Source organism: Scyliorhinus torazame, chromosome 13, assembly GCF_047496885.1.
Source record: "Scyliorhinus torazame isolate Kashiwa2021f chromosome 13, sScyTor2.1, whole genome shotgun sequence".
Lineage (NCBI taxonomy): Eukaryota > Metazoa > Chordata > Chondrichthyes > Carcharhiniformes > Scyliorhinidae > Scyliorhinus > Scyliorhinus torazame.
Window position 1 is genome coordinate 186,177,579 of NC_092719.1, and position 18,429 is coordinate 186,196,007.

Sequence of the window (18,429 nt, forward strand, 5' to 3'; positions counted from 1 at the left end):
ATTGCCATCTCCCCTTTCTTTACTTACAATCAGTTTTAAACTTCTCTGCTTTTTCAGTCTTCTATATTGACAGTTTGCTTCTTTGCTTAAATTTTTTTTTTTCAATTTAGTGTCTACAGCTACGATAAGAAAGTGATTGCTGTTAAAGATATCACATTTCTGTGACTTTATTCTTAATGTTGATAAGTACCGTTAATATGATTGGTGTGTGGTATATTCACTGCAGTTTTATTTGTGAGCATTCTACAGTAAAGTAATGATATACCAAAATGCCTAATTAAATGCTGCTCAATTGGCATAGTATAAATAGTAAAACATGACAGGTTCAATATGTTGAGATGTTCTAGTTCCCTTTGGAGGTATCTCCGCAAATAGTCGCAATGTCTTCATTTATTTGATGAACATATATACACCGGTCACAAAGTTGCCCCGTTTTATCAGATCATTCAAGTTATACTGGGTTAGAAAAGCAAGCAAAAGGCTAAAGTATGCTAAGAACAAGAATTTACAACATATTATACAACACATACACTAAGGTAATACAGAGACCTTTTAATATACATCAATGTCTATAGGAAGTTATTCTGTGATATACCTCCAATTGCCTGTATAGGTTGTTACATTTAAGAGGAAAGCAGCTTTTAGAAGTGCAAACATCAAGGAATGCAATTTTTTAAATCATTCCTTACATTACAAAGTGATTTCAATCAATTCACAGTTAATACTAATGTGTACTTTTGTTACTTTTAACCAATTCAAGAGTAACTTGTAGATTGGCCACACCACATGTACTGAATCAAACTTATTACAGCATAGTCCAGTTAGTCACAAAAGCAGTTTGTTAACTAATTATTAACAGTAAGCTGAATTAACATTCTGGCAAGACTTTGAGCAGAATTAAGCACATTTCAATTGAGTATTGTACTGTCAGACTTCACTATTGAATAAAATATAGAAATGTTACATTCACTATAAGGCATCTCTGTGCACATACCACAACATCACAGTGAATATGCTAAAGGTTAGTTTCTTTCCCCTGTTGAAACCACTCAGATATTGCACGGGTAAATGGAGTGTGATCTGTTTTAAATTTACAAAAATCATCTTGCTTCTAACTGACCTAAAGCAGTTCATTATGCCACATCCTACTTTGTACACACTACATTAGCCACCCGCAAGTGCACTACAGAATGCATCAACTCTAGGACAACAGAACAGAATTTGTCTATAGTCACTGAAGATAGCACGCTACAGCTTATTGTAACTAACATTGATATGGGGTTATACAACACTTCAAGGCATTCAATTTATTTTAATCAGAAAATAAGCTGGCAAAAGACTTTCTCAAGTTGCGGATTGTTTCAGCTTTTGCTTCGTCCTCATTCATACTTGATCGAAATAGTGATGATTCCGTAATGTTGAATGCATTGGTCAAAGACTGTGATTTACTGCAAAACCAAAAGAAAAACCAATGCACTTAAATATATTTTGATAATTGTAAGATTTTATATTATCAATAAACCATCATTCCTCAGAAAATCAGCTATATCATGAAAGGTGGTAGCACCTCAATTATTTGTTCCATCAGCATTAGAAACCTTGCCCTAATCGTTTCTATGACCCCAACTGATTAACAAATACTTAATTGTAACACATACAAACTGCGAATTAAGAGGAGTAGGCCATTTGGCCCCTCGAGCCTGCTGTGCCATTCAATAAGATCATGACTGATCTGATTGTGGCCTCAACTCCACATTCCTGGCTACCCCCAAAAACCTTTGACTCCCTTGTTAGTCATGAATCTGTCTACCTCTGCCTTAAAAATATTCAATGACCCCAGCTTCACCACTCTCTGGGGAAGAGAGTTCCAAGGACTCACACCCCTCTAAAAGAAAAAAATTTCTCCTCTACTCCGTATTAAAGGGGCGATCGGCCGGAGAATCCCCATTTATGCCGGAATCAGGGTCAGCGCCGCTTTTGCAATGCTCCGCCCCTCAAAAACAGCGTACTCACGGTGTACAGTGGATGCCTTATGGACGGCCTCAGGACGTCACCGGAGGCCCTCCCCCAATGGGCCGAGATCCCGATGGCGTGTGGCACGTGTGCTCACACCTTTCGGGAACCTCACGTGGCGGCTGCGGTCTGAGTCCAACGCCGCCACGGTGGGGGGGGGGGGGGCAGGGGGAGGGGGGAGCCATTCTGCAAGCAGGGGAGCCTTTGGCGGGGACTAGGGGCACTGGTGGCGGAGTTATCCTGGGGTAGCGAGGCTGGCTACTGGGGGGCAGTCATCTGCGTGTGGCCGCCGCAGGCCGCTACCGCGCGCATGCGCGGCCACGGACCCAACCATATCCGTAGGTAACGCCGGGGGCTGCAGGGCTGCTGGCCCCCCACCGGACGGAGGATCTGTGTGGGGTGGCGCTGACTTTCTGGTCGTAAGAGCAGACGGATCCTGCGGACATAGTCGCAGAATCGGAGAATTCAACCCCCTTATTTTTACACTGTGTCCCCTTTTATAGGCTATCCCATAAGGGGAAACATCTCTTCAGCCCCCAACCTGTCAAATCACCTCAGGATCTTTCATTGAGATCATCTCTGATTCTTCTAAGCTCCAATGGATCCAGAGCCAGCCTGTCCAAACATTCCTCGTTTGATAACACCGCCCACCATCTCAGGTATCAGTTGAGTATATATTTTTGTTGTAAGTATTATTTATTCGTTCTCTTTATATGCAAACATTTTATGCATATAATAAAAACTTTTCTTCTGGTGTTTATATCAGGGAAAATAAACTGCAATCTAGGAATGTGGAGTTTGAGATCTTCATTTTTGACTGGATTATATATTGTATATAGCTCACAAGAACTAGTTTACTTGAAGCCTCATTGACTTGTCAGAAACAAAGCATAAGGAAACCAAAACAGGTGTATACACACAGGACTCTGCAAAAATAATAATTTAAGAAGAGTAATCATTCTGTAGATTGGCGTCCAATGGAACCATCTGTGCTCATCTTTGGTTGCATCAGGGAAAGCATTATAAAATGTGTCATGAGATCCGCTTGAACAAACCTTTTCCTGTGTGCTCAGTGGAAGTAATGGTGACGCAGAACATTGTACCAAATCAGTGTAGGTCATGGGGAAAATAGTTACTTGCTTTTAAAGAGCGAAAGTGTCCCTGTTACTGCAGTATCTGAATTACTTTGAATCATGATTTTATGGCAGAATTTCCTTGGAGGTGTCATCATTATGAACAGGCGACTTGAGAGGCATATCTGTGAATACAGTTCCAATCAAGATGCCTAGAAAACGTAATAAATTTGCGACGCTAATTCTTCCCACACTGACGTTGCCTGACTTGCTGAGTATTTCCAGCATTTTATGTTTATAATTTAAATTTGTAAATATGGTTGAACCTGTCCCAACTACTGTTTTGATTTAGGAACCCAGATACCCCCCAAGGCATTTTCAGTTCATTTCAGTCCCATCCTACCTTTTGCAACTTATTAACTGGCTTGCAGTGTGGGAGATATAACCCACTTTCAGACCACTGACTGAAAAAAATCATGACTAAACTAAAAGGGAGGAGAAGTGACAGGGGATATGGATAAAGGGAAGGAAGAGAAGGGAAATATAAGAGGCAAAGGGTTGAGGATAAAGGGGAAAAGAGATGGTAAAAGAGGAAGAGGAGGTGGGGAAGTAAGAGTCAAGGGGAGAAGGCAAAGTAATTGTAAAGAGTAAGTGGTGGATAAGCAACAGAGTATAAAGGTATGGGGTGAGGAAAGGAAGGAGGGGAGAGAGGGAAGGGATAAAAGTGGACTGGAAAGTTTTAGATCTGCATGGATGGAACACCATGGAGTTTCACATTGCGCATTTCAATATGTTCAGAAGTTATGAAAATCCTTGTTAAACATTTTGTATCTGTTTTTTAATTGTTTGAATTCCTTATGTTTTTGTTGTGTTACCAATATTTGTTGTTTAATATTTGAGACAGAAGTTTTATACTTTTCATAAAAAGAAACCTAAAATTACCAATATCTTACTTTAAATGGGGATGGGGTTGTGGCTGTTGCTGAGGAGTTGTTGGCTGTGATTTGAGTGCAGGCTGTGCTTGCATCTTCTGCTCAGGTTGCCCCTTCAGTGGTTGACCTTGTGATCGCTGGGTTTGCAAAGTAGACCGTGGCTGTTGCGTTGCTTGGCTTGATGGCCTTTGTTGTTGAGGTGGGGGGCCAGTGGGATGCAGACCTCCTTGTGGACGCTGCCCCTCAGGAAAAGCATGATGTTGCTGCAGTAGACCTTGGCTTTGTGGATGTGGTCCCTGGGGTTGTGTTGGGCCCCCTATGTTCAGCACAAGAAATACTATATAATGTTATATTGCTAAAAAATCCTTATCAACTTTGAAATCCAGCGCTTCCTTACTAGAAAATTAAAGGAAGTTTTTTTTATATGTGCCCAGTGACCTTCAAGGTGTGACATTTTGTGAGATTGTGCCTTTGTGATCATTTTAAAGTCCCGATTGTAAGCAGCAACTCAGACTTTTGTCACAAATAAAATACAACCTTGCTTATGAAGGCAATACCAGTGTTAGAATAATTTTTGCATCGGAGCTAAAGTCACAAGTAAACAGTCCATGGAGATAACATACTAGATTGTTGAAAGCAAAAACAATAGAAAAGTCCAAAGGAAGCAGAAATGCAAGGTTAAAATAAGCAATATGCTAAGAGCCACAAAAAAAGCAAAAATTTACAAAACGTAAGGAAAGCTATGTTACTAACATAGCACATTGACCCTATTTACAATGGGTCACTAGCTGATGAAAACAAGTTTGTTGTTAAGCAGTCTATGGACCATTGTACTGCCTTTACAAACTGATACTTTAACGTAGCCAGTCCATGAAATTGGTGGTTCATCCACTGTTTAATTGTCAAGGTCAATACATTTTTCAACAAGCTTTAAGAACTTTTTAAAGAGCCAAGAGAAATACGTTTTACATTTTGTAGTATTGGTAAGTCATACACAACTAGTTAGTAAAGTATCATAAATGATAGAATTAATTTGTGGACGATTATCAGTCATATTTTCTTTCATGCACACAACAGTGGTGGAAAATTGAAAAATTAGTTGACACGCTCGTCTTTGCCAAGAAATCTTTTGGCTATTAAAACTGGCATAACATCAACTGCATATAATAAAGAGATATTAAACGATCAATTTAAAATTAGCATTAAACTTAAATTCAGATGAGAAAATATCAGTATTTGTGTATGTAGGGGCATTGAAAAATAGTGCAAAAGCAATTCATTAATCAACGTACAAACATTGGGTATTTGATGTTATATGGCTCTCAGGTTGACTCTGGTGAACTTTAAAAATGGCGGGCAGGACCCAGAGCTGGAAGTCCCACCCCCTGTTCAGACATATCCCATTTTATCTGCGAGGGTGAAGGAGTTGGGGGTGTGAATTGCACAGGTGGAAAACTCAAACTCATCCGAGCCACTTGAAATTATTGCTGAGTTCATAAAGACCCCATGTTTTCACTGTTCCAAAGGCTTTACCCCATCAGAATGGGAATCACAGACACAAAGGCTTGTAAAGGATGGAAAATGTCTGTTTAAGTGTCATTATCTGAAGTTTATTAAATTCCGAGCCTTTAAACATGAAAAAACAGGTTGAAGCTGTTCATTTGAATTAAATCAAAACTCTTTGTTGACTACTTTGATTGACAGGTCATCTTGTGTAGATTATTAACAAAAATTTACATCTGTTCCTGAAGTTTCAATGGAGTTCCTTGTTGTCTTTTCCCAAGGGCTGTCATTACAGCTGAGATCATTATGAATGCTTGGCTGAGTTTCAATAGCTAGAAAATGCTAATCTCAATGGGGGTAAGTTCACAATTTTATGGTTTAAAGAGGCTATTAAAGTATTAGATGTCTTTGATGTCATTACTAATTATAACTTAGTTTTCATAACAGATTGAACCCGAGGGGATTTAAAATCTTGGAATGGGTTTCATGAATTTAAGATATTTTAAGTATCAAATGTGTATGATGGAGAGTTGTATTAGATTGTTAGAAGTTTATTATTTTTCATCTTCATATTGCTCTCGAGATCTGCCATTGTGAATATTGGGTGAGTGGCTACGGAGGCGACTGGGGGTAAGAGGTGGTATGGAGAGTGGAGTGTGAAAATTGTATGCAAGAGGGTCCTTTAAACTGAGGTGGGTCTGTCAGGTCTGGAAATTACCTGACTCGAGCAACTTGCCTTGGTAGTAAAAATCTGGTCCATAATATTAGAACAATATACTTGAGGATGTATACATTTGATTGATGATTCAGTTCCATTTAATTTTGGATACAGGGAGAAATATTACTGTTATTTCTCTAAGTACTTTTAATGAACATCGTTTTACATTTCTTCCCATTTGTTGAGTAAATTTGTTCCCTCTTAGTTTTATTTTTTTTTACAAAATGGACCATTCCCAGGCAGAGGGTGGAGAGATTTCTTTTTGCTCTAAGTTCCCTGTTATTCTTTAGGGAGATACTCGAAGGTGTGCGAGAGTGACTCAACATGACTCGACATCTGATTTCACATCTCTTCCTGTGAGAAGTGCTTGGCCTCAGTTTGATGACTCTCACTGATAGTGGTTGAAATTGAATACTTACCACATTGGTAATCATGATTGCTTCAAAGTACATCCCTTAATTTGTTTCATAGAATTTAAATAATAATGCAAGAAATGATCAATTCAGCTATACAAATTTCTGAGATTTACATTTCCAATGCTTAAGCAAGTGCTGGATTTAAATAATTCAACAATATTCCATTGTTACAATACACAATATATGTGATTTTGCAAAATAGATTCCTTCAAAAGGAACTCAGAATGACTTTTAAAACAGTACATTTTCATTACATTGAAATTTCAATTAGATTTGAATGAAACAAATTTGATTGAGTGTTTCAACAGGGGATTTGGTTTACTAACAATTGAACACAGTTTCACAGAGATATTGATAGCAAAAATAAAAATGAGCCTTGCATCATTCTTCAGAATGTCAGGGTGCATTAAAATACAGCTTTAAATCCATTGCTAGTACAGTAATGGGTACGTTGGCAATTAGGGCCTGTATGGTTAAAATAAATTCATTATAATCTATGAAATCCAATGATCTTCATGGTGCAGAATAAACTCATCTCTGAATAATAATAAGAAACAAATCTTGAATACTGGTCTCAATAAACGCATGTATATCTTAAAATTGCTTTGGTTTTTTTGAGATTAAACTGCATGTTTAGGGATAAGCAGCGGTTGTAGCATTTAAATTAAATTCATACAGAGGAGGTTAATTAGATATGCATAGTCCTTAACTCAATTGTCCTAGATTGTTGTAATCTCACGATGGAGGATATTGTGTTTTCAGAGCTCAAGGTGACCCCAGTGTTCATACCCTGCATGGGACTCCTCCATTGTATGGACTAGGGCTTGCGTACCTTCTGGAAGGATAACTTACTAATGTTTAAAATGTCATGAAAGCGGTTGATACTTTTACATTTTGAAACATAAATAAACTCATTTTACTGTGTTAGCTTTTGTTTCAGTTTGTACATAACTGTGATTTCCCTTAATACATTTCTTGTGAGAATTGTCAGTGTAGAAAACAGAATTTATAAATGTTCTTAACAAATGATTTTTTTGTCAGGTAAGTATGTGTGTAAAAATTATATCATAAGACCCGTCTACCTTTTGTGTTTTTATTGCACATCAAGCTGTACAAGTGTGTAGCCACATTATGTAAAATACTGCAGTAAAACCTGAGCATTTAAAAAAAACAAATACAATTATAATAAAAAAATAAGAGAGACATTTACAAACAAGTCAACACATTTTGTTATGACCTCAACTGTGACATTAAACTTTGCATATAGCATGCTTGCATGCAGATCCAAATGCATATTTAGGAATGTTTATTTTCTGGCTGTGTAATTCAGTGTCCTCCAGGAATTAAAATAAGCCATTTTTGTTTCTGTTAGCCACAACACTATACTTTATCTCCACAAATGTCTCTCCTAAAGCAATGCACAAGGTCAACCATATCTACTTCATATGATTAGGACAACTGCAGAATTACATGCAAATGATTATAACATGAGTTCAGAAGTTCGCCTATTTAGGCTTTAGCTATGGGCAGGAGATCCTTTTCCAAAATTTCAGAAATAACAGGGTATTCCTCAGCCAAACACCAGCACATTATGACATTTTTCTAAACTCCATTCAAGGCATTTAGGGAATATATGCTCCTGGTGAGGAGCCCACCTGCTTGGAGTACATATTAGCAATTGCATGCATGCTCCTCCATCCAGTCATTTTAGCAATAATAGCCCAAAATTTGCTGTGGCATGACAATGCATGGCACCAACTGTTTTAGACTTGCTATCTAATTTTGATGATATTTTGTCCATCTAATTTTGATAATATTTTGTCCCTTAAGTGGCTGGAAATATGATTGAAACATCAAACTGTGACTTCAGTGAACAAGGCAAGCAACTGTGCATCTACTTCATCAATGAAGGATTGCAAAATGAACAGTGCAAAGATGAGAACGAAGTCTAATTTAGAATGGTGAATTCAATGTCAAGTCAGGGACATAAAGAAAAACAAAGAAAGGGAAAGATTGGATTAAAAGAGAAAACAAAGACAAAGAAAGAATAAAAAGATTAATTATTTTTTAAAAATCTCCAACAACAATAAAAGCCTGAGGAAATTAGACTCCATATATGTAACAGTTAATTTCAGTGCCAGAAAGGCTGGTTAACAGTAATTAACACTTATCAATAAAAAAGTATCTAAGAGGTGAAATGATCTGACTTTTGGGCAGCACGGTAGCACAAGTGGATAGCACTGTGGCTTCACAGCGCCAGGGTCCCAGGTTCTATTCCACGTTGGGTCACTGTCTATGCGGAGTCTGCACGTTCTCCCCGTGTCTGCATGGGTTTCCTCGGGGTTTTCCGGTTTCCTGCCACAGTCCAAAGACGTGCAGGTTAGGTGGATTGGCCATGATAAATTGCCCTTAATGACCAAAAAGATTAGGAGGGGTTATTGGGTTATGGGGATAGGGTGGAAATGGGAGCTTAAGTGGGTCGGTGCAGATTTGATGGGCCAAATGGCCTCCTTCTGCACTGTATGTTCTATGTTGTTCTTAACTTTCTGTGGTGAACTTACCTCCTATCTACCATGCAAGTGCTACAACTTCACATGGCCAATGCAGTTGAATGGGGAGCCAGACAGCAAGGTGCCATTTCCGTAAAGCTTATGTCAGAAATGTAACTGTATCTCTGACAGCAACTTATTGATTTCCACTTTTAATTATGCATCTGTTCTCAGCCCATACTGCTGTGTGGCGTTTGCATATAAATAATAGTGAGCATTAATGTCATTGTTTTGACAGAAAAGTTTGAACCATAATAAGTCATAAGGCCTGTATTTTCCTCTGCATATTAGCTGTTACGAAAATACAAAAAGTCTAAATAGGGGCATAACACTAATATTAAGTGCTAATGGGCTGTTTGCACTCTTACACTCAATAGTTAAATTGCTTAAAATAGGCTCACATCACTTGGTGAAAACTACTACCCCCTCCCTTCAACTTTCTGCTTTTAAGGCCTTATTAAAAAAGTAATGACAAATGTTTACCTATTCATGTGGGTATGTGAATGTAAACAAGAAGTGAGCAATGAATCCAGATTAGCTAATGAATGTAAAGAGTTCTAAGAATTATCACAGCATTTGGAGATCAGCATAATAGTTATATCAACATTGTGTAGAACATACACATTTTACAAAAGTGGGCATTTGAAAAACATACAATTGTTCATCTGCTTTAATCTTCTAAATATTCAATTTTGCAGCTATGCACAACAGTCCATATACAGGTACAGACCAGAAAGGCTAATGATCTGTTTCTCCAGTCCTATTGAATTCTATAGCTCTTTTATAGAAATGGGAAAAATTCCAAATTTATAGCTAATAGCTCAGGCACTGAGGATACTTAGCGGAGAACAAACTTGACAGCTTGGACAAAGGGTTTTCTCCCCTTTGGTTTCTGAATCCCACTGTCAAATGGGGATCAGAAGCCTGGACTGTATGGAAAACAGTCACTCAATGTGATTTTACACAGAGTGGTGAATTAATAGCCAGAGAGTGGGCCCACTGCCCACTTAAGGATGGAGGGTGGGCTCTTAAAGCTGGAGAGCCAGAGGCCTACTAGCTTGAGAGCAGCAACAGGATGCCATGTCAGCTAAGTGAGGAAGAGGGGGCTTCAAAGTTGAGGTTCCCTATCCAGCTTTTTAGAAGCTGCTACTCTATCCATGCAACCTGATCTGCCTCCACGAGGCTGCTTCTAGGCTCGGGTTCGATTCCCGGCTTGGGTCACTGTGCGGAGTCTGCACATTCTCCCAGTGTCTGCATGGGTTTCCTCCGGGTGCTCCAGTTTCCTCCCACAAGTCCCGAAAGACGTGCTTGTTAGGTGAATTGGACATTCTGAATTCTCCCTCTGTCTACCTGAACAGGTACCGGTATGTGGCGACTAGGGGATTTTCACAGTAACTTCATTGTAGTGTTAATGCAAGACTGCTTGTGGTAATAATAAAGATTATTATTATATAATGAAGTTTGAATTTTTGGTTATCTTTTCCGACTTCTTTTCTGTAAACCACTGAAGTTGAGTTTTAAATACATTTGGAAGAAGCCTATAAAATTGGAAACATAGTTTAAAGCTTTTTTCCAGGATATGTTATCAGTATATGAGCTTTGCAGTTATAAATCTGGAACTTGCATTTCTTGCAAATGAGCCATGTGGTCGTAGAGGATGGGAGAAATGCTAGTAGGTTACCTCCTTAAGTGGTCTGGAAGCTGTGGACTGTTGAGTGTTTGACAAAGTTAATGCAAGAATACATTTTCACACTTACAGCACAGAAAGGTACATGGTGGGTTTGAATATTGCATATTGGGTGGAGAGGATTGTACACCCATTGCATAGCTAATCCGATTTTCCATCTATTTAAATATGTGCTGTTCTCCCTGTCCGATATTACAGTGGGCGATCTCAGTGTGTGCTGCTCTAGACCGGAAACATGTATGTTTGTTCGCACCTCCTACGTGGTGATGACCATAATGTTAGCAGTTTTGTGGATCCAGGAAGTGACTGAGATTTTGAATATTACACTTCCCAATGGCTTCCTGGATAGTGGCAGACATAGCTGCTGATATATTAGTGATTGGTGCAGCTTAAGTGCGAAGGGTGGCAAGGCAGCACTGGTGGGAGCAGAGGGGTCACTCCAGATGACAGGAGGAAAAAGTGGTGGTGCAGCAGATCAAGAAGGAATAGACAATGAAGGGGACGGAGACCGAAACGTACAAATCTTTGGATTTTAGTGCATAAGGTTTGGATTTTTAACATATGGTGGCAAAATCTGTATTGTATGAAGGGTGGATTTTTGTGTAAGGGATGGATTTTGATGTATAAAGGTTGGATTTTTATTGTACAGAGGTATGGATCTTTAATTTTTGAAGGGGTAGGTCTTTTAGTATAAGGATACTGGATTTTCACCATGAGGATTTGGATTATTTGAAAATGGGACGATTTGATTTTTGGTATCTGGGAGGGCACTTGGATCATCTGTGCTCAAAGCAATTCAGATTTTAAGCATGTGGTTGTCAGGGAGGGGGTGGCGGTGCGCTTGGATCTTTAAAGTACAAGGGTTTGGGTTTTGCGGATGACTCTTGAATTAGTGTTTCATTTCTTATTTCACTATTTTACTACATTTTCATCGTACTATTTTAATACAAAAATAATTTATGGCACACCGTGTGATCTTGCCTGTCTCCAATGTGTTTTGATTATATGATATTTATTCACTGTGCCCTGTGGATCCAGTCATGTGATTCACAATATTAGGCAGCCCTGTTCTAGAGAATGAATGATCATGAAACAATAACTTCCTCGGAGTGACAATCAGCAGCAGATCGCCATTCCGTACTCATCTCCCTGCGCTTAAACTCTGAAGCGCCAGTCTCGCCTGATCTTCCTGACTCAGGCCGGGTGAAATTCAAGCAGCGCAGTGGGTCCCTGGACCCAGCGTTGGAGTCCAAAAAAAGCGGAGCAAAGAAGGATACGCTCCCTTTTTTACAGCACGAGCTGCCGTAAAGGTGAATTTAAATGTCCCATTGAAAATAACAGGCCAGGGAGAAAGTAAGTGTTTAAGCTAAGTGGATGGGATGTGGGGTTTCGGACATCAGAATGAGGAGAGTCAGATGTCAGAGAGGGATTTGGGGGGGGGGGGAGTTGAACATTGAAGTGTTCCAGGGGTTCGGACATTGGGGGCGGGGGTTATGGGTCGGGTTGGAGGGGTCAGGTTCGTGAGGAGTTCAGGTCGTAGGGGGCAGGTCAAGGGGTGTGGCGGAGATTCAAGTGCGGGTGGGGGTCGGGTTGGGTTGGGGGGAGGTTGTGAGGGTCACGTCAAAGGGGCTGTGGGGAATTCCATGCAGTTAGGGAATACCGTGGGAGCTGGGGTGTTCAGCTGTCGGGCAGGGCGATGGTGGATGGATTTGGGGGAACCTCCTGGGGGTGCAAGGGGTGTCCTGTACAGGGCTCGGTCTGGGTCTTTCAGATAATCATTTTGAAATTAGAAGTGCTTTTATTTATTCTAACTCTTTCAGAGTAACGGTTATTGTAACACTGGCAGAGGCATCCAAAGTTAACGATTTAAATCGCTTTGTTGGTTGGTTCCCAACGCAATTGCCCAGGGGAAGTTAGCACTTCTTTTTCTTTATATAAATTTAGTGTACCCAATTCATTTTTTCCAATTAAGAGGTAATTTAGCATGGCCAATCCACTTACCCTGCACATCTTTGGGTTGTGGGGGCGAAACCCACACAAACTCAGGGAGAATGTGCAAACTCTACACGGACAGTGACCCAGGGCCAGGATCGAACCTGGGACCTCAGCGCCGTGAGGCAGCAATGCTAACCACCGCGCCACTGTGGTGCCCTGGAGGAAGTTAGTACTTCTGGACAATTGCCGGGTAAATCCTTACCTGGGATCATCCAAGAGGGATTCCCCAGTGCATCATTGGGACAACCCTAATATCCGACACTGGGGAGCCAACATCTGGGGATTATTATGCTGCATGACTTGTTGGGTAACGTCTACGAGAACCATACATATTGGAATTTGTAGTACTAATGTATTGACTTTAATATGATCAATGAAGGACAGAACCATTTGAAGTGATTTTGAGCACATTCTCTACTTCAGAAAGTCGGCAAAGCTCAAAGTCCGGAGAGAAGTGAAAAACGTGATTCTCTCCGGTGTGCTTGGTTTGTGGAATCTTACCCCCCTCACCAATGGAGCGGTGAGAATCACGCAGCGTGAGCCCGGGAACTCCATTAGCATGTCATTAACGAGCACTCACTCCAGATCTTCACCCCTCACAGAATATTCATCAGGCGCTCGCATGATGTCACACCGGCATTATTTACAACAACTCGCCATAAAAGTGAACCTGGCGACTTCACCTTCAAGGGGGCTATTGGTGGTGAGCGCTCCAGCAGCCATGATTCCCCAGGTTCATCACTGCACAGGGTGCACCAGAGAGGACGTGGGGGACACAGAGAAGTTCAACTTGGGGCCAGGGTTGAGGGTCAGTCTCTAATTCTCCGGGGGGGGGGGGGGGGGAGGGGGAGTGGAGGGTTCACCAGCAAGCCTTAGCTTCCATTCACTTTGGGGCACGCCTTGCTTTAAGGGGGTGTGGAGGCTGGTATGCACTTCCTGGGTCCCCCTTGCTGGGTTTCTGCACTGGGAGCGGGAAAGTGGGTGACAGGAGGTAATACTGAGGGTCACCACTGGGGGCGACTGTGAGGTAACTGAGTGGGATCCAATGAGAGGCTGCAAGGGCAGTGTGGGCAACTCAGGAATTGCTTGCTTCCCTGCCTCATGAGCAATGAAGATCCTCTCACTTGGGGAAACACAACTGAACTGTGTGAGTACAACCCCAGGCACAAATCTGTTTACCATGGGGTTGAGCTCTATTGACTACCAATTGCAGTTGTTTAGGAAGCTTGTCTTTCAGGATTAAGTGTATAGGGTTGTGAAATGGGAGAATGGGGATTCCCTCCAGATGTTTGACTGTCATGCTCATTGCAAGCTTCACTTTAATCAGCTGTGCCTCATCTGCCACAGCAGGCATTCAATTGGTTGGAATGTAATTTCACCCTTCATTGGCAACTCAACAGTGCCAAAGAAATATGCAAAGTTAAAGAGAAATGCCACTGATTTCAATCCCAACCAATGAGCCCCAATGCTCAATCAAAGGTTTACATCACACAGGATGTGACCTTCAAGGCAAGGCTTCATGGTTAAGTCTATAATCAATCATCCTATCAACGGTAATGTGGGGGTTGTTTAAGGAGCACTTGCTGCGAGTGCTGGATAGTTTTGTCCCACTGAGACGAGGAAGGAATGGTAAGGTGAAGGAGCCTTGGATGACAAGAGAAGTGGAGCTTCTAGTCAAGAGGAAGGAGGAAGCTTACGCAAGGTTGAGGAAGCAAGGATCTGGCACGGCTCTAGAGGGTTACAAGGTAGCCAGGTAGGAACTCAAAAATGGGCTTCGGAGAGAAAATGGGCGGGAAGGATTATGGAAAACCCCAAGGCGTTCTACACTTACGTCAGAAATACGAGGATGATCAGAGTCAGAGTAGGGCAGATTAGGGATAGTGGAGGGAACTTGTGCCGAGAGTCTGAGGACGTAGGGGAGGCCCTAAATGAATATTTTGCTTTAGTATTCACTAGAGAGAGGGACCTTGTTTCTCGTGAGAACAGCGTGAACCAGGTTAATAGGCTCGAACAGGTTGATATTAAGAAGGAGGATGTGCTGAAAATTTTGAAAAGCATCAGGATAGATACGTCCCCTGGGCCAGACGGGTAATACCCAAGGTTACTATGGAAAGCAAGGGAGGAGATTGCTGCGCCGTTGGCGATGATCTTTGCATCCTCACTGGAGTAGCACTGGATGATTGGAGGGAGGTGAATGTTGTTCCCATGTTCAAGAAAGGGACATGGGAAATCCCTGGGAATTACAGACCAGTCAGTCTTACATCTGTGGTGAGCAAAATACTGGAAAGGATTCTGAGAGATAGGATTTATGATTATTTAGAAAAACATAGTTTGATTAAAGATAGTCAGCATGGCTTTGTGAGGGGCAGGTCATGCCTCACAAGCCTCGTTGAATTCTTTGAGGATGTGATGAGACATATTGATGAAGGTCAGGCAGTGGATGTGGTGTATATAGATTTCAGTAAGGTATTTGATAAGGTTCCCCATGGTAGGCTCATTCAGAAAGTCAGGGGGCATGGGATACAAGGAAATGTGGCTGTCTGGATACAGAATTGGCTGGCTGAAAGAAGACAGCGAGTGGTAGTGGATGGAAAGTATTCCACTGGATGCCGGCAACCAGTGGTGTCCCACAGGGATCTGTTCTGGGACCTCTGCCCTTTGTGGTTTTTATAAATGACTTGGATGAGGAAGTGGAAGGGTGGGTTGGTAAGTTTGCCGACGACACCAAGGTTGGTGGAGTTGTAGATAGTGTTGAGGGCTGTTGCAGGTTACAACAGGACATTGGCAGGATGCAGAGCTGGGCTGAGAAGTGACAGATGGAGTTCAATCTAGATAAATGTGGTGATCCATTTTGGAAGGTCGAATTTGAATGCTGAATACAGGGTAAAAGGCAGAATTTTTGGCAGTGTGGAGGAACAGAGGGATCTTGGGGTCCAAGTACATAGATCCCTTAAAGTTGCCACCCAGGTTGATAGGGTTTTTAAGTAGGCGTATGATGTGTTGACTTTCACCAACAGGGGTATTGAGTTTAAGAGCTGCGAGGTTTTGCTGCAGCTTAATAAAAACCCTGGTTAGACCACACTTGGAATATGGTGTCCAGTTCTGGTCACCTCATTATAGAAAGGATGTGGATGCTTTGGAGAGGGTGCAGAGGAGATTTACCAGGATGCTGCCTGGACTGGAGGGCATGTCTTATGAAGAAAGGTTGAGGGAGCTAGGACTTTTCTCACTGGAGCGAAGAAGGAAGAGAGGGACTTGATAGAGGTGTACAAGGTGATACGAGGCATGGATAGAGTGGATAGCCAGAGACATTTCCCCAGGGTGGAAATGGCTGTCACGAGGGGACATAATTTTAAGGTCATTGGAGGAAGGTATAGGGGAGATGTCAGAGGTAGGTTCTTTACACCGAGTGGTGGGTGCATGGAATACACTGCCAGTGGAGGTGGCGGAGTCAGAGTCATTAGGGTCATTTAAGCGACTCTCGGAGAGTCACATGGACAGCAGTAAATTGAAGGGGTCTAGGTTAGGTTGATCTTAGATTAGGATAAGTGGTCAGCACAACATCGTGGGCCGAAGGGCCTGTACTGTGCCGTACTGTTCTATGTTCTATGTTCGATGTCATGATAGAGGCACTTCTTTGAGGTTACCCATGAGGATCCAGATGCGGGTCGCATGCCCCCAGTCAAAAGCCCTGTCACCCAGCGCAAGGGGGGGTTTTGGCCTTGGGCTTGGAGTCAGGAAATGGCCGTAAAACAAGAGGCTTGGAAACACTCAAATGTCCAGGTGAGTTCTCCTGATGGACCTGAGAAGGACAGGAGTGGGGATATGCCATGTGAGAGGGTGTGAGGCTTAGTCGCGAGGCCCTCACTCAGGGGGAAGTGCGTGGTGGAGGTTCCAGAGGAGTAGAGGGCTGAGGGGCAGGTCTTTCTCAGGAATCCTCACCACTCACTTTAGTTTCTTGCTCTTTTCAGTGCAAGATTCTGGAAGATCATGGAGTCTGTCGAGTTGGCATTTCTACTCATAGTGATAGAGCAGCAGCAGAGACGGAGCCCTGTCACTGCACGCGGCCAGGACAAGTGCTCTGCTGAGGAGGGGGACCCTGGGCCCTCATCTGTGCAGGGAGCACCACCACAGGGGAACAGCACCTTTTGAGACTGTACCGGCCAAGGGTCTTCCGACGTTGGCCCTCCTATCTTCAGATGTCAGAACCACAGCGAACCACCTATGTCAAGTTGTCCAAGAGCTGGGACCACATGGGATGTGAGGACATCTACTATTAGTGGTCCTTAAAGTCACCACTGCTCTGAACCTTTATGATTGTGCCTGGTTTAAGGACAGCACTGGTGATGTGTGTGGCATCTCCCAGTCAGCCAAACACAAATCCATTAGGGAGGTGACAGACCTATGTGAGGGCCCACATGTATATAAACTTGGGTTGGGATCGGGAGAGCCAAGACGCCAGGGTCATGGGCTTTAACCGTTTAACTGGCATGCCCCATGCAAGGCCATTTAAAAAAAAAAAAACATTCTATTGAGGTATTTTTGGTATTGTAACAACAAAATAAACAATGTACATGAAACTATAAACATAGTGCAAAAGCCGTGTCCCTTCCTTACAGGTCCCACCTTTATTAACCCCCTACTCTAAGCTAAACTAACCACCCCCTTCCGCTGGCGATTAATTTTCTGCGAAGAAGTCGACGAACGGTTATCACCTCCAGGCGAACCCTAACCGTGACCCTCTCAAGGCGAACTTGACTTTCTCCAAACAGAGAAAGCTAGTCATGTCCGATGGCCAGGTCTCCGACTTTGGGTCTTTGAGTCCCTCCAAGCTAAGAGAATCTGTCTCCGGGCTACCAGGGAAGCAAAGGCTAGAACATAGAACATAGAAAATACAGCACAGAACAGGCCCTTCGGCCCACGATGTTGCGCCGAACCTTTGTCCTAGATTAATCATAGATTATCATTGAATTTACAGTGCAGAAGGAGGCCATTCAGCCCTTTGAGTCTGCACCGGCTCTTGGAAAGGGCACCCTACCCAAACTCAACACCTCCACCCAACACCAAGGGCAATTTTGGACATTAAGGGCAATTTATCATTGGCCAATTCACCTAACCTGCACATCTTTGGACTGTGGGAGGAAACCGGAGCACCCGGAGGAAACCCATGCAGACACGGAGAGGACGTGCAGACTCCGCACAGACAGTGACCCAAGCCGGAATCGAACCTGGGACCCTGGAGCTGTGAAGCAATTGTGCTATCCACAATGCTACCGTGCTGCCCTTAAGAACAAATAAATCTACACTATATCATTTTACCGTAATCCATGTACCTATCCAATAGCTGCTTGAAGGTCCCTAATGTTTCCGACTCAACTACTTCCACAGGCAGTGCATTCCATGCCCCCACTACTCTCTGGGTAAAGAACCTACCTCTGATATCCCTCCTATATCTTCCACCTTTCACCTTAAATTTATGTCCCCTTGTAATGGTTTGTTCCACCCGGGGAAAAAGTCTCTGACTGTCTACTCTATCTATTCCC

The 18,429-nt window shown here is 42.3% G+C and overlaps 1 protein-coding gene across 1 annotated transcript in view; it reads right to left on the reverse strand.

Moving 5' to 3' along the window:
* Positions 1-537: 537 nt before the first annotated feature.
* Positions 538-18,429, reverse strand: part of syn2b (synapsin IIb) — a 628,186-nt gene continuing 610,294 nt past the window's right edge. The window contains exons 12-13 of the mRNA XM_072472583.1: positions 4,040-4,334; positions 538-1,448 (exon numbers count right to left, since the gene is read on the reverse strand). Of these exons, the coding sequence (XP_072328684.1) occupies positions 1,313-1,448; positions 4,040-4,334 (431 nt within the window). The 3' untranslated portion in view covers positions 538-1,312. The remainder of the gene's footprint in view (positions 1,449-4,039; positions 4,335-18,429) is intronic.